The sequence below is a fragment of the Mus pahari genome, chromosome X, assembly GCF_900095145.1.
Source record: "Mus pahari chromosome X, PAHARI_EIJ_v1.1, whole genome shotgun sequence".
NCBI classification, from domain to species: domain Eukaryota; kingdom Metazoa; phylum Chordata; class Mammalia; order Rodentia; family Muridae; genus Mus; species Mus pahari.
In genome coordinates, this window is record NC_034613.1 from 84,746,705 (window position 1) to 84,773,326 (window position 26,622).

At 38.2% G+C, this 26,622-nt stretch overlaps 1 protein-coding gene across 1 annotated transcript in view; it reads right to left on the reverse strand.

The window, feature by feature from the left end:
- The window catches only part of Ophn1 (oligophrenin 1), a 312,287-nt gene that overhangs the window by 11,582 nt on the left and 274,083 nt on the right, over window positions 1–26,622 (reverse strand). The window contains exons 22-23 of the mRNA XM_021187452.2: window positions 15,150–15,297; window positions 9,195–9,518 (exon numbers count right to left, since the gene is read on the reverse strand). Coding sequence (XP_021043111.1) covers window positions 9,195–9,518; window positions 15,150–15,297 — 472 coding nt within the window. The remainder of the gene's footprint in view (window positions 1–9,194; window positions 9,519–15,149; window positions 15,298–26,622) is intronic.

A 26,622-nucleotide genomic window follows, 5' to 3' on the forward strand; every position in this document is an offset into this window, starting at 1 on the left:
AGCTATGTATTAAAATAATCATCCATTGAGGAATCTTAGGGAAAAAGATAAGGAAAGTGATTCAAGTGATTCTGATAGTAGAGTGTAAGTAGTATATTAGTGGAGGAATGAGGAAAACACTATTTCCAGAAACAGATGGGACTTCTATCTCCCCAACTAGATTCCATCTGACATTAATGGGCATGCTTTTCCCCTTAACATCAGGCTGATTTTCTATAACTTCATTAACAAACAAATATATAAATGAATAAATAAATACATAAAATAATAATAATCGATTTTTTCCTAACAAATTTATACTGTTTGAAACATTCTCTCATATGATCTCCATAGTAAGCTGAGAAGGAAGGAATAGAGACTTCATGCCATTTCTATTTTACAGAGAAGGAAACCAAGGCTCAGAAGGGTAAATACACTTTACCCATTACCTACATGTTTAGATTGGGATAGAATAATGATTGAAATTCTTATCTTCTGTGTCCATATCTACTACTTTCCATGGTGCCTGTTATTAGTAATAGCAATATAAAATTGCAAATAACAGTAAGGAAAAATATGAGTAAAGTCATAGTTACTATTTATCTTTATTGACCAATTTTGCAGTGCAGAGTTTAATCCCAGGGTCTTGCACAATTCCAGTTCTGGCTACTTTTAGTATTAAACACCAGTTCTGTTCCAAGTATTGTAACACTATACTTAGTTCTTTGTACACACAATTTTTCATAGTTAAGGTTGGCCATAATTTGGCAGAAATGTTGTCCCCTTTCTACTGTTGAGGAATTTACTCCAAAAGAAAAAGGAACCTCAAAGTTTACTATGTGCATGTACTTCCTGAAACCTATGGAGATCTAGGTACCAGTGCTGCAGTGGCTTTCAACCCTGGCTACACATTAGACCATGTGGAGACCTTTAAATGTACCTGGAACCCATCCTCAGAGTACCTTAGTTTGAACGGGATAGAACTTACACACGAGTATTCCAATGCTACCCAAGTAATATACAATGATGGGCAGTGTGAGTTGCAAAGTTGTAAGCCACACGATACCACTTCTTCAATGCAGGTCACAGATGACCAGATTTGACAGTGATATTCCATTTTTACTAGTTACTGGAGTGAGGAGTTTGACAGGAAGGATATTTTACTTTCAGAGCCAGAAAATACTTCTACCTGAAGTCATGCCTAAGCTAGGGTTCATTTCTCTTAAAGACCAAAGCAGATACCATCCTCAAAACAGGAGCCTCATTCGTTACCTTTAAAGCCATAACAAAATGGACATCTAACTAGGGCCTGCAAAGTAAGCACCATTAACTGTTTGTCTGATTAGGCCCTTCATATGCAACTCCAACTTGATGATTCATTGCAAGTCATTCTTTGAAGTAGCAGCAAAGAGTTTTCTTGGCTGAAAGACCCTGGTGTTGTTCTTTCTTGCCTCTAATTTGTCTCAGTCATAGTTAAGCCACAATGTCAAACTGGCAAGGCATAGAAAGAAGTCATATAACTAGGAGTCAAGAAACATGGATTCTCCTCTTAATACTAAAACTAGCTTGTGTAAGTCAGCAGTTCATTCCTCTGCCAGTACAAAACTGGACTGTTTTGCAGATGAATCAGCAGATGGTATCAGTCTGTAAGCCTTTACCTCTTTCTGCTGACTTTTGTATACTACTTTGGGAATACCATAGAAGCCTTGATTTCTTTATCTGTCTCTCCCTCTTTCCTTTATTCCACCTTCCTTTTACTTCTCAAGAAACGGATTTCAATTCCCTGGCTCCCTTTTGCCTGCAGAAAATACCCAAAATGCTTAAGTTGGCATTCAGTAACCCTCTTCCCTTTCAGAAGTCCTTTCTGATCTAGCTTTCTACCACTCTTCTTCACATATGCTACAGTCCAGACAAACATTATTTATTGTTCTGTGTGCATGCCTTGCCATTAATCATCTTCCCAAGATGCTATTTATCCTATTCCCACATGCCCAAATTTGCATCCACTTAAGTGCCATGTCTCTTAGGAAGCTTAAGATTCTCCAAGTTCCTTTCTGTAGCTCTTAAGGCACTGGTTGTCTTGTACTTTGGCTCCTTGTTTTCATGACTTTTTCTCCCCTATTAGAATGGGAGCAACTTGAGAGCAAGATCCAGGTGGGAATCATCTCTGTATTCCCCAGAGACCCAAGTAAATTGCTCTGTGTGTAGCCAGCAGATATTCAACAAATATTTATTGAGTAAAGAAAAATGCAGTCCGGACTTTTAGGACAGCAAAGAAAGCTTTCTCTTTTTAGGCTTCCAACTAAGTTTTGTGTGACACAAAAAGCATAATACTCCCAAGCTTCAAAAGTATTCAGAAGCCTGAAGTAAGTATTCAATATACTGGGAATGCTGCGAGGGCATTTGTGTCTCTCAAGGAATGTATACAACTGACCTGATATAGTCTCCCTGGGGTCTTAAAGTCAAACTGGGATGAGAAGTCATAGACATGGGAAGTGAGAGTACCGTAATGTGGCCGTCACAGTAGAGGGCCAAGTGTGGGGCTCACAGAAGTGAGGTATAAAAGAACACACTGGAGGAGGACTGTCAGATCCATGGACTAAGCTACAATTGAAGACTAAAGAAGAGCTAAAAATACCTCTCTGCCCCCTTCCCTCCACAATGCTTTTTTCTTTCTGGATGTTTATCATGTATACAGACAGGCTGAAAACCAAAAAAAGAAAAAAAAAACCCAAAATGTAGTTCTGAGCTCTTTTTTTTCTGTTCGTATTTTAAGCTTGAGGTTTCTCCAAGGCTCTAAAATACAGAAAAGCAAATGTCCTCTGTCTTATATTCTGCCACTAGAGCAACTACTATATAACTAGGTGCTTTATAGACCATATATACCTTCATACACACACACACACACACACACACACACACACACACACACCTTGCCTGTAATGGAGGTGCTATCTCACATTACTCACAAAGGGAGAATAATAAGTAAAGCTGACCTAATTATAATAGCCTGTTATCAAAGCCAAACAACTACTTCCATTTACAGGGTAGGTGGAATGGGTCCGGTATATACATGCTATTCTTCCTTATTATAGCAATCCAATGGGCACAATTATGATCCTCTTATACAAATGAGAGGTTCAGAGATGTCGTGATTTACCTAAAATCCACAGCTAGGAGAGACAGAGTCAAATTAAAGACACACATCAAGGGAGGCAATGGGGTTTTAATTACAATTTTTCTCTAGCCTATGCTATTTAACTAAATGGTTATCCTTTCATTGCTTATGAATCTTGGTTCAAAACATGGGTTTTCCTTCAAACTTGATTGATCTCTCCAAATCATTTCGTTCTTTCCTATACTCTGTCAAATGGTGATAGCATGTGATCTCATGTGTAAATGCATGGAGATGCAACAGTCATCCATTTTTGACATTTTGCAACTTTCTTATACCTTTGCTTATATCCACCTACACCCAACCTTGGGGGTACAGAGCAGGGAGAAGATGATATCTTCTTAGAGTGCCCCGAAGTCTTCTAGAATGATCTCTTGCTATGACACTCCTCCATGCCCATCATAGAGTCTTCCTTTCCCTTTAGCCATTAATTATCCTTATGGAACAATTTGAAGTTAGACTCCAGGAAAGACAGAGTGAAAACCAAGCAGTAGATTACTAAAGCATAATAAGTCCAAACAAGAAAATGTGGATAATGGCCAGCAAAACCCATTACTGTAAAAGTAAGTCTGTCCCTAATACTTTTAGAGCAGATACGAATGCCACTTACAGCATTAGTCACTCCAGTGAAGAATTGATTGCTGTGTGACTGTAAAAGGTCTTTCAAGCATCCCTTCCTCAAGTCTAGAGCATATCACCACACAGAGGCAAGAAACTAAGCAAGGAATCCCATATGCCATGAGGTCCCTATATGTGGTATGCTACACACTTTAATCTCAAAACTTTAGGCAGAATCAAGGGCTTCTTATTGCTATGCTCTTACTGGAATATTCTCATCACCCATCAGGAACATCGCTGGGCCATTTTTATCATGAACATTGGGAAGGCAGGATCATGGCTTTTCATCTTGGGTCTTTCCCTTTCCTTAGTGTGATGTCTGAATGAACATGCAAATGTATGTAAGCAAGAGACATACAGTCTTATTTCCTCCTCATTCTCCCAAACAGTCGTGTATCTTTTTGTAGAAACCATACATTTGCATTTTGTAAGACCAGAACTGATAAGAGAAAGATGAATTGAGGAAAGACTCTATGTTTCTCTTACATACAGAACCTAGAATTCAACTGATGTGTGTGCAGGAGGAGAGAGATTACGTAGAGGACCCCAGAAATAGAAAGTTGGAAGAGTGGAGGAAGAGATCTTAAATGAAGTGGGAAATAGAGAAAAGTAATGGAATAAATGTAATAGGAAAGAAGAAGGGAGGGCTAACTGGGGGAAGAAGGGTAGCCAGATGGAGGAGGCATAGGGAAGGACAGTAAAAGAGAGGAATGAATGGTAACAAAGTATAGCACATGTACAAGGAGATGCCATTGTGATCCAGTCATTATTTTATATGATAATCTAGAAAATCAATTTAAAAGAAAACATCAAGTGGTTAAAAAGGGACATGCTAATATTTTAGACCTCAAAGTAAGTGCCTGACAGAAAAAAAGAAGGTGGCTAACATAGGGGAAAACAACAACAACAACAATAGCAACAACAAAGCACTGTAGGTTTGGAGAAATGGCTCCATGGTTAAAAAACAAAACAAAACAAAACAAAACAAAAAAACTTGCTGCTCTCGTGAAGGAATCTGATTTGGATTCCAGTACTCACATCATGGCTCATGTCCATCTATAACTTCAGTTCCAGAGCACAGGACACACACTTCTGGCTTCCATGGAACTTCTGTGGGATTTTAGGTAAATCATAACGTCTCTGAACCTCTCATTTGTATAAGAGGATCATAATTGTGCCTACTGGATTGCTATAACAAGGGAGAATAACATGTATATACCTCTCCCATTCCACCTACCCTGTAAATGGAAGCAGTTGTTTGGCTTTGATAACAGGCTATTATAATTAGGCACACATATGATACAAAAATGCATGCAGGAAAATATTCATACACATAAAATAAAAATAAATCTTTAAAGTTGAATGCACTAAAAAAAAATCCCAGCCAGGCATGGTGGCGCATGCCTTTAATCCCAGCACTCGGGAGGCAGAGGCAGGCCTGAGTTCGAGGCCAGCCTGGTCTACAAAGTGAGTTCCAGGACAGCCAGGGCTATACAAAAAAACCCTGTCTCAAAAAACTAAAAAAAAAATCCCATTAATCCAAGAAGCCTAGTTTCCAACAAAATCTCTGCATCTTATAACCCACAATGCACTTTGGGCAAGTTTTATGTCTGAGCCACCCTTTCTATCTTTGAAATGGGTACAGTAAAACCTACCCCACAGACTTATCAACAATAAGAATATACAGTGAAGAAGAGAAAGTATACTGGTCCATGTCTTGAATAGAAAATGGTTCTGAATAAAAATTCTATCAGCAAACAATAGTGGATATTACTAAGTTGTTGATTATTATGGATGTAAGCCATTTACCAAGTGCTTCTGCTCTTTCTAATTGTATTGGGGAAAAGATGTGGTGAATGATGAAGTCCATTCACATGGTAGATCAGTGAAAGGGCTAAATATGAGGAGAGGGCAGGGCAGTGACACATTTAAAATAACTGAAGAAATGAAGCTTCTTCAACAACAAAGGTGAAAAAAAGAAAAAACAAAAACAACTGGTATAGATAGAAGGGGCAAGCAGAAGAGACAACTTTCTTCCCAAGACAGTCATTCAGGTTGCTTGTTAGCACTTGGGGTTAATCATCAGCTGTAGCTCAGGCAAAGAACTATTTGTAGCAACGGATTAACTGATAACTCTTTTGGTGTCCAGGAATTTACCATGAACAGCAGCAGTAAAAGTAGGGCAGGAGAGAGGGAAGCAGAGGTTAAATTTTCAAGAGGCAACTCTACCAGAGATTTGGTTAGGCTCTACCATGGCCCAACCCATCCCAGTTTTGCCAAGGCTGGAAGCCAGAAGCTTTGAGGATAACCGTACCACATCAGCTTGTTGCTGATTTAAGGAGGAAAAAAAAAACTCTGGCAATGCTGCAGCTCAGACTGAGAAAGCCTGGATGACTCTGGACAAGTCAGATCATTTCTTATAGTAACTGATGCCATTAGCTCACAGCTGCTGCTGCCAGCAGCCCAAAGGACAGGAGTGTGAGAGAAGCAACAAAGGGGATGGCACTGAGATTGAGTTCTATATCCAAAGATGTTGGAGGCAGAACTGAAGTGGAGGGCTAAAAGTTACTGTGTGTGCTGAGCTGATGGGATCTGGTTTGACACTGGGCAGGGCCAAGTTAACCATGGGGGGGGGTAGAAGTGGAGTTACCCAACTTTCTACTTGGTTAATGTGATGATGCTCAATATATGACTTCTAAACTGAAGCAGATGTCTCCATAGATGTCTGGCTTTTCCTGGCTGCCTCCTACAAGAGGCAAATTGTAGGGAGGGAAGACAGGACAGAGGGAGAGAATTAGTAACATATCTCATCTTCTGATTATGAGCCAGGTATTTTGTTATTCCTTTTAATCCTAAAAATTATTTGTAGGTGATCCTCTTCCCCATTTTAAAGATATAAAACCCAAGATACAGGCATGGAAAATAATGTGAGCATGCAGATGCATTGGAGGGCCAAACCAGAGAATTAGAAAGTGTCAATTCCTCTGTGGAATTGACAAAACAGTATTTACTAAACTGCTCAAAGACAGTGCTATCAGCATGTACCAAGACTGTTCCCTGCCACCGACAACACAATGTCTTTCCTTTGCTTTATCTGGACAGGCTTATTTCCTCCCACTGACCCTTTGCCTTCATGTATACTATAAAGCATCTCCCTCTCTCCATCTCTTTGTCTGTCTTTCCTCTCTCGAAGGAAATCTTTGATGCTACTCCAGCAAGTATGAAAGGTCTCATGCACAATTTGCACATCAACTCCATCCCTGCAATTTCTCTACCCTCTGATTTCCCAGTTCCTTACTCTACACTGAATTTTTCTTAACCTGTGTTCTAGCACTGTGCTGATAATCAGGAAAATATCTCTGGCCAGGTGTGGTGGTGCATGCCTATAATCCCAAGCAGTCAGGAGGCTGAGGCAGGAGGATATAACGAACAAGGTCATAATGTGCTACATGTTGAGATCCACTATTCATAAAGACAGAAAAGTAAGCCTAAAATATGTCGGAAATACAAAAGAACATAGTCAAAACAATTGTAAGCAGAAGGAACATAGCCAGAGAGACATCACATTTCCTGACCTCAAATCAGCTACTGGGACAAAACAGACATATATAGAAACCAGGAAAACAGAACAGAGGAAGGAGAGATAAACCCACACAGCTATGGGCTCCTAATTTCTGACAAAGGTGTCAAAAACATGTGCTAGAAGAGATACAGCCCTTTCAACTATTAGCATCAGCAAAACCTGATAACTACCTGCAAAATAATGAAATTAGTTTTTAATCTCTCAGCTTGCATAAAATTAACTCAGAATAGATCAGAGACCTGTATTTTCAACTGAAAACACTGAAACAAAGGCTAAACACTTAGGGAATCTATCTATAGGCAACAAACTTCTGAACAGGAAATACCCAAGAATTGACAAATGGAACCATATGAACTTAAAGAGCTTTTGTACACCACCAGCACCAGCACCAGCACCACCACTACCTCCAACAATAACAACAGATCAATAGAATAAATAGCCTAGAGAATGAGGGAAGTTTTCATCAGCTAAAGAACATACAAGGAGTTAATATCTATAATAAATAGTTTTAAAACTTTAAAAAGTATATTTGACTGCTTGGTCACCAGGGAGTAGAACTGTTTGAAAGAATCACAAAGATTACCAGGTGTGACCTTGTTGAAAGATGCGTAGGCTTGTTGGAAGAACTATGTCTCTGAGTGTGGACTTTGAGGTTTTCATAGCCCATGGTGGACCCAGTCTCCCTCCCTGTCTATGGATCAGGATGTAGAACTCTTAACTACTTCTCCAGCACCATATCTGCCTATGGACTGCCATACTCCCCATCATGATGATAACAGACCAACCTCTGAAAATGTAAGCAACCCCTCAATCTCATGCTTCCTTTTATAAGGGGCTGCCTTGGTCATGGTGTCTCTTCACAGCAATAGAACAGTGACTAAGGCAGAGTTTTCAAAGGAAGAATTATAAAGGTCAATGAATGTATTGTAAAATGTTTAGCATCTCTGTCAGAGATATGTAAATTAAAACAACCTTGAGATCCCATCTCAACCAGTGAGAATGGCCGCAACCAAGAAAACAATATGCAGAAAGAGGACCACTTTCATACTGTTGGTAGGAGTGCAAGCTGGTGAAGCCACTATGGAAAGTAGAATGCAAGTATCTATAAAACCAAACCTAGAACTCCTGTTTTTTACATAGCTATAGCACTTCTGGGCATTAACTCAAAGGACTCTGTATCCTGCCGCAAAATACATTTGCACATCCATGTTTACTGTAGCTCTGTTTTTTATAGCTAGGCCCAGATGTCCATCAATAGATGAATGGATAATGAAAATGTGTTGTCTATACACAAAGGGAGTTTAGTCAGCCATAAAGCAAAATGAAATAATTTGCCAGGAAAATGGATGGAAATGAAAACAAATTATTTTAACGCCAGTTAAACCAGACTCAGAAAGACAGAGGCAGTACATTGTCTCTCATATGCATAATCTTAGTTTCTGACTGTAAAATACATCTACACTGGTGGCAGTAAATAGGAGTAAAGTGAAGGAAAATGCCCAGTGACTAGAAAACAAAAGAGGCTCTAAGGGAGCATGTAAGGAAGAGCAAAGAGAAAGAGGGAATGCTAAGGGCAAAAAGATACTGTAAGGAAAGGGTATCAAAGAGATGGGGGGTGGGGAATGAGAATCAACTAAAATGAACCGTGTACTAGAATCTCATCCTGAAGCCTACTACGTTGTAAGCTAATTTAAAGATTTTAAATTTAAAAAGCACTGACTTGGAGGAAGTATGATGAGAGGAACAAAGAAGTAAGATGCCTCCAACCCTAGAAAGTTTGCAAGCTGGAAAGTAATTTGGGGTTCAGTGATGCCTCCCATAGGATTCCTAAACACTTACCTTCCTTGTGGTGACCCACTGGCTTGGGAGCTGGTCTCTTTATATGGAAAGAGGAGGTCTTTGTATGTCCAGAGCCTGGAACAGGTCCATTGGAGGCCTTTGGAGTAGCCTTGGCCCCTCCATCCTGCAACCTAAATAACAACTTCCCCACATCTGTCTCTAGGCAGGACTCCGATTGACAGTCAGAAACAGGTCTGTTTGGGGACTTTCTTCCAGGGTCAGTTTCCCCACTTTTTTGCATGGGTAGTTTGAGGTGCTGTAGTAGCTTGGGGGGATCCAGGTTGCTAGTGATTGTACCATTAGGAGTTTGATGGTGACTTTCATCTGAAAAAAAAAAAGTTGGTACAAAGAAGAAAGATTAATGATAGCTTTTAAAAATATTGTTTTGATGCATGCATAAATATTTGATCTTGAAAATTGTTGCCCCCCCCCAGCCTTGAAACAGGCTGATTCAGACCTTGTTGCCACTAAGCACCGGACCACCTGGGGTGGAACCTTCTGACTTACAAAGCAGGTTCTATTGTCTATACCTGCCACTGCTTTCCTCCAAAACATTATCACTACCTGCTGAGACCCTTGAGACCTTCCAGAGACAGCATCCTGCAGATCACCTTCAGCTGGTGAAGGGCATCAAGAACAGAGTGGAGGGGGATGGGCCTCTCCCTCTATATAAGCTAAGAATCTTAGTAAACTTGGGGCTTTGATCAGCTATGTTGTCTTAGCCCTCCTTCCTTGTTCCCAGTCTAATCTCTTTCAGCCCCAGTCTCCCTTTCAGGAGTACCAGGAATGTGGCTGCGGGTAGTCACACTCAGAAAATTAGTACACAATTTCAAAATTGTTATTAGAGTACAAACTGAGTATATACCATGAGAACAGTCTCCACCTTGCCCAATTCCTATGGAGTCACAGCTCTCATTCAAATAAACTTCAATTTAAGATTTTCATATGACTTTCACCAATCCAACTAAGTAAACTCTAGTATGCCAAGCTGCTTTATTCAAGGGGATAAGTAATTCAAAAAGGACAGAGTGCACAATCAATCGCATAATTTGCTCTTCCTAAATAAATGCATCAACTAATTCTCAAGTAGTTCTCTTAAAAGTAATTTTTAAGGTTCCTCAAATTTCAAGTTAATAGGCCTAATAGCTTAATCTCTTTCTCTGTCATGATAAGATATCCTCAAATAGCCAATTTACATTATTCCTCTAGCCTTTTGTGGTCCATAATTTCCTATGGCCATTGGAATGAGCTTTTAAGTGATTCTGAATATAGCTGTGGCTTCTGAGAACACAATAACAGCCAGAGAATCTTTTTCTAGAAAAATAAGTCCACACACTTAGTAAAATTTTGAAACCTTGAAGTTATTCACAATCTCCAGAAATAATCAATGAATTCCCCAGACTAATAATATCTACTATATGGAAATTGTCACTTTCATTAATAATAGGAAACATAGGGTTGGGGTAACAGCCTAGTGATAGACCACTTATATAAAATATTCAAGGCTATAAGTTCCTTTTCCAGCACTACAAATATAAATAAAAACAGACATGTAAATAAAGCTATATTAGACTATAGTAGTTAAAGATACAGTCTCTCTTCAGCAAAAGGAAATGTATTCACCAGTCATAACACAGGGACCTTACTTGGAACCTGTTTTTTATAATGAGATAATTGGAAAATTGAACACTGACTAGACAACTGGTCTTAAGGAATGGCTGTTCTGCTTTCTTTTCATTTAGATAAAATTATTATAATGATCATTTGAAGTTACTTGAACACTGGATAGAAGGTATACATGGATACCTTGAACAAATGGATAGAAGGTATACATGAATCAAAATTGTTCAGACAAACAATAGCTTGGAGGAGTTAAAAAAAGTTATGTTTTGTCTAAGAAAATATTACATTATACAGACCAATTAGATTATATTTACAAATATATATACTTATATATTCATATATATTCACATTTATGCATGTAATGATGATCAGTGAAAAGGGATGCTATGAATGTGAAAGAGAGCAAAGAAGGGAATATGGGAGGCCATGAAGGAAAGAAAGTTGGAAATGCTATAAATACATTAATAATCTCAAAACTGAAAAATAATTTTACAAAAAGAAAATACCTTTAAAGAGTAAATAGTAAGTTCAGTTTGTCTTGAACATGTGTGATACAAGCTGTGAATAGCTAGATCTGAATCTAAGATAGTTTGGTGCTAGGTCATCAAGGCCTCACTGTCAAACCTAGGAATGTTAGCTCTGGTAGGCAGAAAGGGAGCACTGTTTTCAGAACATCTGCTTGGGTTCAGTATCGAAAGCAGATTGGAAGTTTGTAGATGAGATGAGAATGCTAATGACAATGACCTAAACTCAAACAGCACCAGTAAAGAACAGTCTTATTTTAAGAAATAGATGTAAGGTATGCAGTACACCCCTATAATCCTGACAGACACTCAGGAAGCTGGGTTCAAAGGATTGTGAGTCCTGTTCTAACCTAGGTCACTTAGCAAGACCCTGTGTATCAAACAAAACAAATTTAGAATGACCAAGGATTTGATACAGGGTTATCAAATGGTGTATGATGATGGGGAAAGGATTGACTAAAATATTATTTACAAATAAAATATAAATTTGGAGGTCAAATAATGAGATGCTACTTGTCAAGAAAAATGGTGTTTAGGCATGTTTTAAGAAGTACAATGTTACATTTAGTAGGCAAATGTGATTGGAGATGAAATGGATGGATGCAAATTACTGTCTTCTAATTTGGTAGTGTCGTTAACTGGAAAAATTACTTACCTTTCCTGAGCTACAAAAAACTTCTTTATATAATGAATCTCAGGTACCTACCTCATACTGAAACAATGAGTATTATATGAGATTATAGGTTTACAGTAACTTAGTATGCCAAGAATGAAGAGGTCAGACTATATAACAAGCACTGACCAGAATATGGAGAAATTTGAGCCACCATTCATTGCTGGTGAGAAAATAAAATTGCACCCCAACTTTATAAATTAGCATGGTCATTCTCCAAAAGCTTAACTTTGGAGGAAACATGTGAGTCATCAATATACTCAAGATGACTAAAGTGAGGCATTCACCCAACAACCTCAATATTCATCACAGTGTTTATTCATAATAGCTAAAACACAAATACAATTTAATTGTTCATTCATTGAAGAATGGATAAACAAAATATGGTATATTCATACCCTGAAATAATATGCAGCAGTAGAAAGTAGAATATTATATATAATATATATTATATTATAATATAATATATATTATATATATAATATATATTATAATTATATAATATATTATATATATAACATATTATATAACATATTATATAACATATTATATATATATATATATATATATATATATATATATATATATATATTAGAATTATTTGCTAACCATAAAAGACTATGCAGAATATTAGTCCATTTCTATGACATTTTCAGAACAGGTCTTTAGGGACAGAAAGTATTTGCCAGAAGTTGGCAAGGAGTTGGGCTAGGAAGGTTTCCTTTTAAGAGAATGCAAATATTTTCAAATAAGGCGGTTGCACAAAATACACTGTACTAAGATACATAATTGAAAAGGGTGGCTTTTGTGGCCTTGGCATTCTTTATCAATTCAAAAATAAAAATGTCAGTCAGTGTGTAGACTGTAATCTCACTGAAAACATGGTACAAAGCCCTTACCACAGAACAAGGGAAATTGAGCCCCAGATATGGGAAGTGGCTAATTCAAGCTACTTAACAGACTAATGATCAAAATAAAATTAGACTTTAGGTCTACTGATCTCCAGATTATTAATTTAATTGTTCATTGGACACTTACTATGTAGCAAGCTCTATGCTGGTGTCAGGGATAGAGTCCTAAAAAAGTATCTACTGGTATAAACTTTGATTTGGGAAGGTTGTAAATAAATTTATTCCATAAAATATCAAACTATGGAGTAGCAAAACATCCAGTGCCCACGTTCATTTTCCATTTTCTAATCCTTTTCTATGAAAATGATCCCTTAATTTAAATAATCCATTTCTTTCCATATTCCTAATACATCCATTTAATCACATTATAAACATGTACTAAACACGCACAATGTATAGAAGGAATTGTCCTCAGACCTGGTAATAAAAAATACATCTAATATCCTTATGGGAAAAATAGATACTAAATATGTCATCAAGTAGTAGCAGGTGACATGAATAAAAGAAAACAGTGTAAGGGATAGGAAGGAATAACTTTTTAACTTGGGTGCTCACAAAAAGTCTCTACAAGGAGATGGCATTTGTAAACTTGACACCCATTAGGAACAGCAAGACTCATGAAACTAGAAGAGAAAGAGCAAAGGAGACAGAAAGTACATCAAAAAAGTTCAGATGGATAAGCAGGGGTTACAGAAAACAGCATAAAAAAACAAATTTTATTCGAAACATGAAGAAAGGTCACTGAGAGTTTGGAGACGAGGGAAATGAGGTCATGTGCTTCATATTTTTGAAAGAATGTATGATTTACTGTCTGCTTTGGAGAATGGATTAGAAACAGTTAAGCAGGCCAGAGATAACAGCTGGGAAGAGGTGTAGAGGCTGTGTGTGTGTGCGTGTGTGTGTGTGTGTGTGTGTGTGTGTGTGTGTGTGTGGTCCAAGGGAAGCTAAAGATTTAACATGTGATGTGCAGCCACAGCCAGAAGGAATCATTGATGGATCTGACGTCAGAGGAAAAGGAAAAGAGCCAGGGGGAAAAGATCAACATTCTTGACCCCAGTATTCAGGTGGCTGGAGCTGAAAGCTGAAATGTTCACAGGAACATTAGGGTCAGAAACAACAGGTACTCAAACATTGTGCTTTGGGCTGAGGAAGGGGTGTGTGCAACTTAATGACAGAATGATCACTTGCTGTTTATTGTACCAAATCCTAGGTTCCAGCCACCACACTAAAATACAATGCGAATTATGTTCTAGTCATCTTGAATTAACTTCAAATTTTATATCTCAATGAGTCAATCTATGGAGAACATTTCAATGGAGACTTGGAGATAACAATAAATAGGAGAATGAATCCTGTATTAAATCCTGTATTGCTCTAGTCACCTGGAGCAATTACGTCATATTTACATGTAGGAGACTTACAGAGATTGTGTAAAAAAAAAAACATAAGGAAAAAGAGGGTTAAGACCTTTGTGTTGTTCAAACATATCAAAAAGAAAACAAGAAGGAAAACCAGAAGAGGCAGATGAGATGGAAGAAAAAGGGACAAGCCTGGTGTCCTGAGAGCCAAGTTTAGGGCTCCACAGAAGAGAGGAGTTGACTGTCACATGTTGCTCACTAGCTCACAAGAACAGTGGAGTACTTGGTTTGGTCATGTGGAAATTATAGGTAACATTAATAAAGTTGGTCTGAGTGGAATGGCAGGGAACTAAGGCTCACTTAGAAAAGCTGTAGTCTCTTCACTAACAATCATTCCATTGGATGGTGGTGTTTGTTTGTTTTTACATAGCTTTATCTTTCTCTATCCTATAAGCACCACGAACACAGGGGCATGTGGCATAATTTCATTTGGCCTCTAGAATATTACTTAGAACGTAGCAGCTATTCAATCCATGGTAGCTGTATTGGAATTACATCCTCAGAACATTAGCAAGATCCTTTCTCATATAGTTCAATGTACTAGAGTAACCTAAGAATAACTTAAATTTACTGCTAGCCTTGTAAGGATCATTTAGCTTCCATTTAAGATTCAGCCCTACCCTGTCAACTACCAATAATCTAATTTTCTCTTAGAATATGAACTATAAGCCTTGCCTCTCCTGACTACTTACAATCCAAAGAAGTAGAAAAGGCCCATCATTGTATGGAGCAAATAGCCACACTTCCTTCTCTCCCCTTTAATATTTTCTTTGTATGTAATCGTAATGCTGAAGCTAACCACTGACCTTCATTTTCATCCAGGGAAGAAGTATAGAACACAGTCTTTTCTCTCAGCAAGCGCTTTGAGATTGTGATTGGTTTGTGTCTTCTTGCTGTCACTCGAGGTGGAGGCACTGGAGGTACCTGGCTATCTTCGGGTGGACCTAAATAAATCTGTAGAGAAGAAACGAAGATATCCAGGAGACAATTAGCCAAAGGACTCATGGATACATTCCAGCAGTGTGTCTGGTTAACCATATGAATACTAAAATGGATAATAGGACTGAGGAAATTTTCTAACTCCCTCTAACTACCAGCAAGTACTCAGATGTCTCCTATCATGAAGAGTGCATAGCAATGGTCCCTTATTGTGGAGAAGTGTGCAAAGAAATGGCAACAAAGCATCCCTGGATTTTATACTTATTCCCAGCAAGACTTCAGGTTAAGACATTTACCTTTGAGCCTCCTCTTTAAGCATTCTCTCTCAATTGGAATATGAAGATAACTCCAACTATCCATGTAGCTTGCTCACTCTACTTTGCAGAATTCCAGTCAAAACTCTGTCATAAGGGCCTTCTTACTCAATGGACATAAACATTGGCAACCCTCCCTCTACCCATCACTTCCTATTTCTTTCTTCTCTGACCATTTGCTTATTTTTTTATTATTTTGACTTTAGCATTTATCACTTTTTAAACATAACATTTCATGTCTCCTAACTAGATTATTATTGTTCTTGCTGTTACTGTTGTAGTTGTTAAGATATAGCAAGTTCTCTTATGACATTTTCATATATACTCACGTTTATGTTGACTCCTCCTCTTCTTCTCTCCCTCATCTCTCTGTACCTCCAACCTCACCAACGTCTTATCAAACACTCCCATACCCAGCATTCCTCTTCTCATGTCCGGACCACACATGTTCTATTACTCTCCCAGCCCCTCTCTTTTGAAACCACTTCTGTCTCATCTTACAGGCCCCTTTCCAGTTTCCTGGCAACTCCACCTATTTACTACCGCACAAATTCACATCTTTAAATTTTGCCAGGATCTCTATATGAGAGAGAATGCAGTATTTCTCTTTCTGAAATGGGTTGTCTCAATAGCTTTTCTAATTCCATCTACTTCCCTGCAGATTTCATGTTCCTTTATGGTTGAACACAATCCATTGTGTATGTGTATCTCATTTCATTATCCATTCATCTGTTGGTGGACATCTAGGCTGGCTCCATTTCCTTGCCATTGTGTACAGAAGAGCAGTAAACAAGGAAGTGTTAAGTTTCTCTGTGGAAGGGTATAGAGTCCTTTAGGTAAATGGCTAGGAATTGGATAGCTGATTGATATAGTAGTTGTACTGTTAGTTTTTTTGCTGGATAGTTTTATGTCAACTTGACCCAGCTATAGTCATCTGAGAGTAAGGAACCTCTATTGAGAAAATGCCTCCATAACATCTAGCAATAAGGCATTTTCTCAATTACTGATTGATGGGGTAGGGCCCAGCCCATTGTAGGTAATACAATCCCTGGGCTGCTGGTCCTGGATTCTATAAGAAAACAACCTCAACTTCCTATACATCTGTGCTAAATGTGCAGCTTGGTGTTCATGTAGTTCCCCTAAGAAGAAGAATGAATGCTGTCTAGGTCTCTGTTCACTGTCATTGGATCTCCTTCCCCTACTACTTGAACTGCCTGGATGGCCTCAGTGGGAGAGGATGTGCCTAGACCTGCTGAGACTAGATTTTCTAGAGTGGGGTGATACCCAAGAGGGCTCACTTTCTCTGAGGAGAAGAGATGGGGGCAATAGGGGAGGGATATATAAGGGTAGAACTAGGAAGGGAGGGGGGCTGATTGAGATGTATAGTGAAAAATAGTAAATTATGAGAAAATACAATGCATATGATATTTAAAGAGCTATTATCAAATAATAAGAAATAAGCAAGCTGCTAAAACAGAAAAATAGACAAAGGCATTTAAAAGACATAAGAACAAGAAAACACATAGCTCAGAAACATGACATTTTAACAATTTCACTTGCAATCATAAAATGCATATTAAAAGACTAATACATGTTTCTCAATTAGACTAATATACAGAACTAGTAAAAGATGGACAAAATCCATTGTTATAAGCTTTGTTGATAGAGTGATTTGTTTTAGCTGTATTTGAATTCACTGAAGCAGTGACTGTAAATGTTCTTTAGAATATCAACACTTCTAGGACTCTCACTGAGCTAAAATACCAACATAATTATATGCTGATAACTTCCATGCAGCATTCTTTAAATGAAATTCTAAAAATCATTTATCATAAAGATGGCTATATAAACTATGATTCATCTAGAGATGAATATTATGTAACTATTAAAAAGTGATGTAGATTCACAGGAAATAACATGAAAAGATTTAGTGTTTTAAAGTACCTAACAGGGCAGTATGAATATGGCAGCATATTTTAAATATAGTTTTATATGAATATGTATTAACATTTACTTGCTTTTTAATGCCATTTAACAAATAATATATATTTTAGGACTCTAACATGCCTGAGTTCAAGTCTTACCTGTATCATGTTGCCTAATGATCTTAGGTAAAACTATTTATATTCTCTGGACCTCAATGTGCCAATCTGCCCAAAGACATTACGCCCATCTTCAAATACAATTATAATGGTCAAACAGTAAATATAAGTACTTCTCTAGCATTGATCCCCCCCCCCCGACTCCCATCTATTTTAAGATGGAACTTCTCAACTAAGGGCAATTTTGGCTCCCAGGGCATCTTTAAGGTTGCCAATGAAATATGTTGTTGTCACAACTGTAGAAAGGAGAGTGGTATGTAGTCAAGAAAGGCCAGAGATACTGTTAAACATCTCAGTCATGTAATACATGGGACAATCTCCACAACTAAGAACTATTTGCCCAAACTTCTAAAATAAAATCAAATTTTAAAAATTTTACTCTATTAAAACTGAATAATAATGACAGATAATTACTAAGTGTGGATAGGATCCAAGAAATATTTTACCCCGGATTGTGTTTCTGAATATACTTTGAAAAGGTTCAATACAGTGAAGAAAGAGAGTACACACTGTGTTGGTGGGTTTTTTTAAACCAACTATCGATCTATCCATTCATCTACCCACCCACCCATCAAATACTTCAGAGAGCACTAAAATGAGTACAATTCCCGAAGACATCCTCATCATTGCTTCCCTCTTGCTCAGTTAGATGTAATTATCGCTGAGTATTCATAACACACCGGAACATTTTTCCCTTCATGTTTGCCTGTGCACTACATGTATGTTATGCCTGAAGGTCAAAACAGGGCATGGGCACCCCAGGACTGGAGCTACAGATGGTTTTGATCCTCTATGTAAAAAAATTCAACCCTGATCCTCTGGAAGAAGCGTAGTTTTTCCTCACTGCTGAGCCATCTCTCCAGCACCAAATATTATTTACAATGATCACCACTATTCTATTTGCCAAATCCAAAGGCCAATTTTTAATCCTCACTTTGACTTTTTGTAAGTATTGCAACAATTACTTAATCCTTTCCTAGCAATGTCTTCCCCATTCCTTTCCACCTTCTGTTTGACTCTGAGCCTTGTCCCAAGTCTTTCTCTGATTCTCAATAAATCTCAATATTGTCCAAGATTGTGCTCTTGGTGCTCTTGCATTCTCACGAATGTAGACTTGCCATGGCAGTTCCATCCAGTCTCACTTCCTACACCCCCAGACTCGACTAGTGTTTTATATACCAATGCATCTGATACTCAGTGATGCCATGGCCAACCCAGAAGCATCTCATACATGTCAACAATCATCACCACACTTAACTCTTTTCTAACTTATTATGCAAAGCAACAATGATGTCCAAGCCAGAAAGCTCTATATTATTCTAACATCCTCCCTCTGTCTCCCATTTCACATCTATTTAGTCAGTAAGTTCTCCCAATTATACCTCCTTTTGTCTCTCCAATCCCTTTCTTATGCTTACTGTCACTGCTTTCGCTCAGTGTCATGCCTATTCCTGATTACTATATAGCCTCCTAATCAGTCCTTTGGCTTCCAGTCACTCCATTCTTAAATCCGTTTACTCTGCTATATGCTATATGTAGGGTGATCTTTCTTAACTCAAATATAACTATGCTGTTCCTCAGTTTAAAATATCTCAGTGACCCTCTCACTGTTCAGATTTTTGCTCTCTCATTCTTGTATGTATCCAGGGCTTCTATGACTGGCGGACCTCATTCCTTCTTGTGGTAGAGGCTACTCATTGCGCATCCTAACTCCCACCCTTTTGTTTGTCCTTAATGGACAGCATTGTGTTTTAGTGAGTACCCATGCCCACATTTCTTAGCCTCTCTTGTTATGAAGGGAGGCCATGAAACTATTGTTTAAAAAGTTGAATATAAGTGAAAAAAAGGTACATACAACCCTTTGAATTGTCCTTTTACAAAGAAGCTGGATATGTTCCATTCTGTCACTTTTCCATTTCTCTCTGGATGGGAAAAAAAGACAAATGGAACACTAACTAGAATTTAAGATAGTTAATCTGTGTAATGAGGATGGTGAGATGTCCTATCATGGACTGTCTCCTCTACTTTTCTATATAAGATAAAAATATGAACTTTTGCCTTACTTGAACCACTGAACTCACAATGGTCCTTTTAATAGAGAAGTTTGCTGGAATCTCAATTACTCTACTCTTCTGACTTTCAGGATTCTCCTCATGAATGGACTATTGGGAGAAAACTTCTGTGGCCAGGTGTGCTGGTGTACAAGTGTGCTCCTAGCATTTGAGAGGCTAAGGCAGTAGGATGAAGGGTTCAGGTCACCCTGGTTCATATAGCCTCATATTTCAACCAAAGTAAATGGACTGAAAACAAAGAGGAAGATGAGAATGAATACGAAGAGAAAGGGGAGGAGGAGGAGGTGTGAGGGGTGGAAGTGGTGGTGAGGATGGAGAACCATCTCTCCATATACTCCAGTGTACATTTTCATCATGATATTTAACACATTATATCCCAAGTGTTAGTTGATACAGAATTCCCAGGCAATCTTATTCCAATCCTGACATCAGATTCCCCACTCATCCACACGAAAATGTTAGGCCTAATGGGGCACCAAATAGAAAGCTGCAGTTCAGTGACAATTGTTGCAATTAATAGATGAATCTTGGCTACTAGGCCCAGTAGCACATTAAATCACAGAGACTCTTTTATCATGTGTTCTTTCTCCAACTGGAAAAGGAAAAAGAGAATATCACACAGAGGCCCATGAATCTGGTTCAAGTCAGGCTCAGTTGTGTTGAGACCTTGCTACTTACTAGTTAGACAAACATAGGTAAGACACAAGGCTTCAGCTGCAATAGAAATATAATAACTACCTAATAGAGTTGTAGCCATTGAATGAGATTACGAGCTTAAACTATAACACTGTAGGCTATCAATATATGGTAATTGTTATAATTATTACCAAAACTAGAAATAATTTACACCCGTGTTTACTTGGGTAAAGACAGAGTCAGAATGAAATGTATGCAGTCAGGGGAAAAGATCAAGGGAGGAAGAAATAGTTTGGCTTGAATGATTCTGTGGTACACAGAACAGAGATGGATTCAGGGACTCTTCAAAGTCTTCCACCACATCAAATGATCTTTTATCCCTCTCCTCATTACACAAACCATCTCCATCTCACTGACAACAGCACGTCCTTGAAACCTGCTTTTCTTTACAAAGCAGGGCCAACTTGACTGAGACACTGCACAGGAACCTTCTGAGACTCATTCTACTGATATACTAGTAAGCAGTCCTCAGAGAAGGTACATGGTAAGCTTAAAGCTGTATTCTGTTTGAATGAGTGAAGTCTAGAAAAGCAAAAGGGCCGTATAATTCCTGTTGTGTGGCCACTCCGAAATTAAAATGTGGCCAGCATAACCCCAAAGTCATCACAGATTGCGACATCCTTTCCAAAGCTGGTCTGCAGATGTAAACCATAGAGCCAAACTTTAATGTGGAAATTTTGGCAGTTCCTGTGGTAAGAAGAACTGATTTACCTCTTTCAGTTCTGTAGGCCCTCCAAAGACCTCACTTTCGGTATATTTTTCAGTGTTTTGGTTACTTTGGGAGACAAGGTTTTATTCTGTAGCCCAGGTTGTCCTGGAACTCATTATATGTAGTTCGGGATGGCCTTGAATTTACAGCAATCCTCTTGTCTCAGCCTCTAGAGTATTGTAATTAGTTGTTCGTTGCCAGGCCCACATCTCTTTTTAGTGTTTTTAACTCTTTTTTTTATTAGATATTTTCTTCATTTACATTTCAAATGCTATCCCCTTTCCTCAACTCTTATGAAGTATAGACTATGTATTACTCTATTACCTTTGAGAGGAGAAATGAAGCAAATGGTTACTTTGCTCATTCTATCACAGTCACTATAGCATCTTTACTGTTCAACATGCTAAACACACCTCTGCCTCAGGGCCCATGTACTTGTTTTTCAGTATTCACATCATAGAACTGTTCTTCCCCCTAACATAGCTACCATGGCTATATGCTTACCCCATTGTGATCTCTGTCTAAATTCTCCACTGTCAAAAGCCTTCTCTCAGTATCTTATGAATACCAACCTTTATCTTGCTTTGTTTTATTTTTCCCAAAGTGTTTACTACCATTTGATAAATACTGCTTTTTCTCCAGGAGAAGACAACCCTCATTTTCTTTTCTTTTCTTATTAACACTCATTTTCAAAGACTTTTGTTTTATTTACAGGGGTATTCCCAGGGCTTGAAATTTTGATTATCATACAGTATGAATATAGTGACCATTTCTTGAATGAATATCAAGAGGACCTGGAGAAGGGGACTACAACCTATGGATTTAACTTATGAGCTTCAGAAGGAAAACGATGGGAGGGAGACTCCATAGTTTCTCTTAAGAGAGGGGTAAAGAATGAGAAAGAATGTAAGAGCTCTCTCTTTTATTATTTAGAACTCACTTTATTGGTTTCTGTAATCAAGAGCCCCAAGTCTCTAGATTTACCATTGGCATCCCAAGTTTAATGAGAAACCATTTTTATTTTTATTTTCATTAGGTAAGGGAAATTGGAGAGGAAGAAGTAAAGAACCCCAGCCTTCGCTTAATCCTACCACTGATTTCTTGACTATCCATGAAAGGACTTAAATCGAAGCCAGTTCTGATAAAGGACAGTATACCATTTAAGGAGAAGAAACAAACCCAAAACTCACAGGCTTTTCTACTGGGACAATGATGAAAGATACAGATCCAAGCTCTCTTACACTATTTCCTATAGTTGTAAAGAGAAGGTGATGTCAATACCAGGGAAAGATAGAACAGTGGTTCTAGATATTGACTCAGAAAAGTGACTATAGTACAGCTTTGATAATATAAACTTTTCCCAAGGTCAAGCGATGCATCACGGTCGGTTTGCATGGAAAACTCTTATACCATGTTCCTGTGTTAGGTACAGTCCTAAGTACTTTGCATATACTTCCTTTATTTAGTGAGACTTCCCAATTTCTTTTTTTTTTCTCCCAATAAAACTTGAGTTTGAAGCACATGATTAGTCAACTACTGTCAGCACAGAATTCATCTATCTATCCACCAATTTGACAGTATTAAAAGAGTAGAGAATGATTGGAAATGGAGAGGTAAATAATTACCACTAAACTTTGACAAGACATTGGTCCTCATTTTCCCTTCTCTTGACTCTGGGGTCTCGTGGAATTGAAACAGTAAGGGGAGATTCTTAACCAGACAGACTAGATCAATTTGGAGAGAAGGCTGGAGAGGGAATTTGAGGCCAAGGGCTTGGCTGAGAATAGTGTGTATTTATTTTCCAAGGCCACCTGATAATAAGTAGCAAAGCCGTATTATGAACTCAGAAGTGTCTGACTTCAAGGATAGTACTCTTTCGACTATATAAGAAGGAAACATTTAAGATTTAACAAGTCTTCTTTGAATGGGAACAGGTTTTGGTATAACTTGTTTTCCCACCCAACAAAACCCAAGAAGCCATAGGACTAACTGGATTCCCTCTGCAACTAGGTAAGAACACATAGGTACTTGTGGTCACTGAGAGTATAGAAAGTCAATCTCAGAGAGGGGTCAGAATAGAATATGGAGACAAACTAGTGCTCATGTGTGGACACATGGTTGGCACTGAGTGAAATACCCACTGAGTTGAATGCTCAAGGCTTGGTCTAAAAGAAATCAGTAACTAAGTCTCTTATCCTCTGATATTAACTGTTGCCTGGGGTAGGAGGCACATGTCCATTTCCATGACAGTCCTCTTCTTCTGAACAGGTTCTGAGGACTAAATCTGAGTGATCACACTTGGGTTTTGAGGCTCAGCCAAAAATGGATTATGTTAACTGAGAGCAGGGTTCATGATTGGCTTGCCGATATTGGGTGATACATTTCCCCTACTGTAGAATTTTCCCTGTCCTGAATTTAGGTGTGAAAGGAAGTTTAATGTAAGATGGTCATTTTTCAATTGTCCAAGACCAGGAGCTCAAACTCAACTCTTGCCAGTCTTCACAGAGCTGAACAACTATGGAGATTCACACCAGATGGGGATTCTGGGTTGCATATACCAGATTGTACCAGAACAAACAGAGAGAGAGAGAGAGAGAGAGAGAGAGAGAGAGAGAGAGAGAGAGAGAAGGAAGGAAGGAAGGAAGGAAGAAAAACACCAAAAATCTACCTTGACTTTCTATAAATTAAAGCCATAATACTTGGCCCTAATTAATTCCAGCTTTCCACCAGCTCTCCATTTATACTACGGCTGATACTAGATTGATTGAGGTCCGTTTATATTAGCAGAAACTGTATTTTGAAGTACATTAGAAACAAAGGTGGCAATGGGGTCAAAAATAAGCTCTTAGCATTTGGCACAAACCACTTTAAACATCAAATATGTCACCAAGTTTGCTTGGAGTATGTACAGAACTTTGAAAATGTCACGTCTGTTGTAAACAAGAGCCAAGTTTTAAAAGAGAGCTGTCATTAAGATTGTCTTTTGACTCAGCAACACATAGACTTTACGAATTTTTCTTAGATATAATATTGTAGAACGCTATCTAGTCCTATTCATACATTGAACTTATGGGAAAACTAATATCCAAAAAGGAGGTATGACTTACCCAGGACTCTAAAACTAGTAGAAGGTAGAGTTGCGATCAGAGCCAAAGTGCTAAGACTCAGTATGGTACCTTTTCCCTTAAAGTACAGCATCTACTGGAGAAAATAGCTGTTGCCTCCCATTGACTATATTTACTAGGTCTGTAATCCATGCTCTGATTATCCATTTCCCTGGTTGGTTTCCTTGGAATGAGAACACCAAGGGAATACAGTAAGATCCTGCTAAGAATGTTTCTGACTGGAATTGATAATTATGTGTTTTCTACTATGAACAGCTTGTTAGATATCAAGTGGAGTGCTTCTTTTGGATCAACATAGGATGTTATAGGCTGTGGAAGTTAAGAGCTTCTTTACCACAAGGAAATCAAAGTAAAGAAGCATCTAAGAACTTCTAAGACAAGCTTATTTTCCAACAATGTATTAAGAGACAGTAAAGTAAAACATCACCACTAAGATCAAGTTTGCTTCCTATCCATACTATAAAATACTGGTGAGAGAGATTATGGAGATGGGCAATGTGCTACATACAAAGTACTTGACACTTTTATCATATGGACTACTCCTACCTCTGACGTAGGGCTAATCATTAAAAGAAGGCAAAAAAAAAAAAAGGCTCAGGGAGATAAACTGACATGCTCAAGACCACCCAGCTAGCAAAGGATACAATTAGGACTACACCCCAGTGCTGTCTGGTTCTAACATTACTTTTCCATTCTTTGCATTACATTCTCATTACTAGATATATTTGAAAACCCTATAGAAGTAACCTGGAAACTTCCTGGTTTCTTTGTCTTACTCCAAAGAAGTAGCAGTGACCCAAATCATCAGTGACAAAAATCTCAGAGAACAGAAATAAACCACACAATCTCTCAGTGCTTCTCTACTGATCCCTAGCCGCTAAAATTCCTAATGGCACAACTGTCTGACTGCAGAAAGTCAGTCTGTTCCAAGTCTGGCTGCCAGAGTCGACCATCTGGCCCTCTAGCCTACTGACCCCAGTCTTACTATATCGTCTAGACTTTGACCTGAGACTTCAGAGCACTCCAAAGCAATGGCAGAGACAGAGATAAATTCTATGAAACATTCATTGCCCACTGAGAAAAAAAAATGGTCTATATGATTTTGGAAATCTTTTTAGATCTTCAAGGGCTAAGGATGTAGCTCAGTGATAGCATGCCTCCCTAGCATTTCACAGTGCAGGGCCCTGAGTTCCATGTCCAGAACATTGAACATCAACAATAAGGCAGTTAACAATAAGGCAGGTGGTGGTGGCAGCGCACGCCTTAATCCCAGCACTTGGGAGGCAGAGGCAGGTGAATTTCTGAGTTCGAGGACAGCCTGGTCTGCAGAGTGAGTTCCAGGACAGCCAGGGCTACACAAAGAAACTCTGTCTCGAAAAACCAAAACCAAACCAAAACAACAACAACAAAAACAACAAAAAAGAAAGTTAATAATACCTTTAAAATCTGATTATTTTATTTAGAATGTGTTTCCACCTGGTCATGCAAACTAGACATAAACAAAAAGAGATTTGATTTTGATCTCCCACAACAAATGTAGCATTTCTATGTCTCATTACAAGTAAAATGGGAGAAGACCTCAGAGTTGATGGAAGGACTCAAAAGGATATTAAATATCAAAGATTTAGCATATAGTAAGTTCTCATTAAATGCTATCTACTGGTTTTACTGCCAGCTGGAGAAAAGAAATGGGGAAAAGAGTGAACTGTCATCTTTTGCTGAAATTCAAGAGAACTATCAGGATGACCAGAATCGACAGAGTGACTCATAATGAGTATTTCAGGTCACTGAACACTGGGGGCAAACATCACTCATAAATGCACCCTGTACTTCACATGCCATCTCATCAGGTTTGGACATGCTTATTCACCTGCAACAAGTCCTAACCTTTTTCCAAAGCCTAAGCGAACCAGACTTCTAGAGAACGTGTGAAGATCTCAGCTCAACCAGGGTTGAAATCTCAAAACTGTTTTTAAAAATTCACCATGACTAATGAACACATCTGAAATTTCTCAATCTTAATAATTCTCTGTTCAAAGATATTTTTCTTCAGGTTATACTTTGGTTTTAATATTCATACTTAAAGATATTTTTCTGAAGATTCATTTGGAAATGTTTGCCAAATTCTCAGCTAACTACATATTAGATTCTGAAAATGTCCTAACGTACAAGTTAATAAAAAATGTTATTCTTAATAACTTTTAGCTTAACCTTATCATTTCAGAAATTAAACTCAATGAAGTACAGACCTGGCTTAATTAGATTCTCTCTCTACTCTATATACCCTCTCTCTCTCTCTCTCTCTCTCTCTCTCTCTCTCTC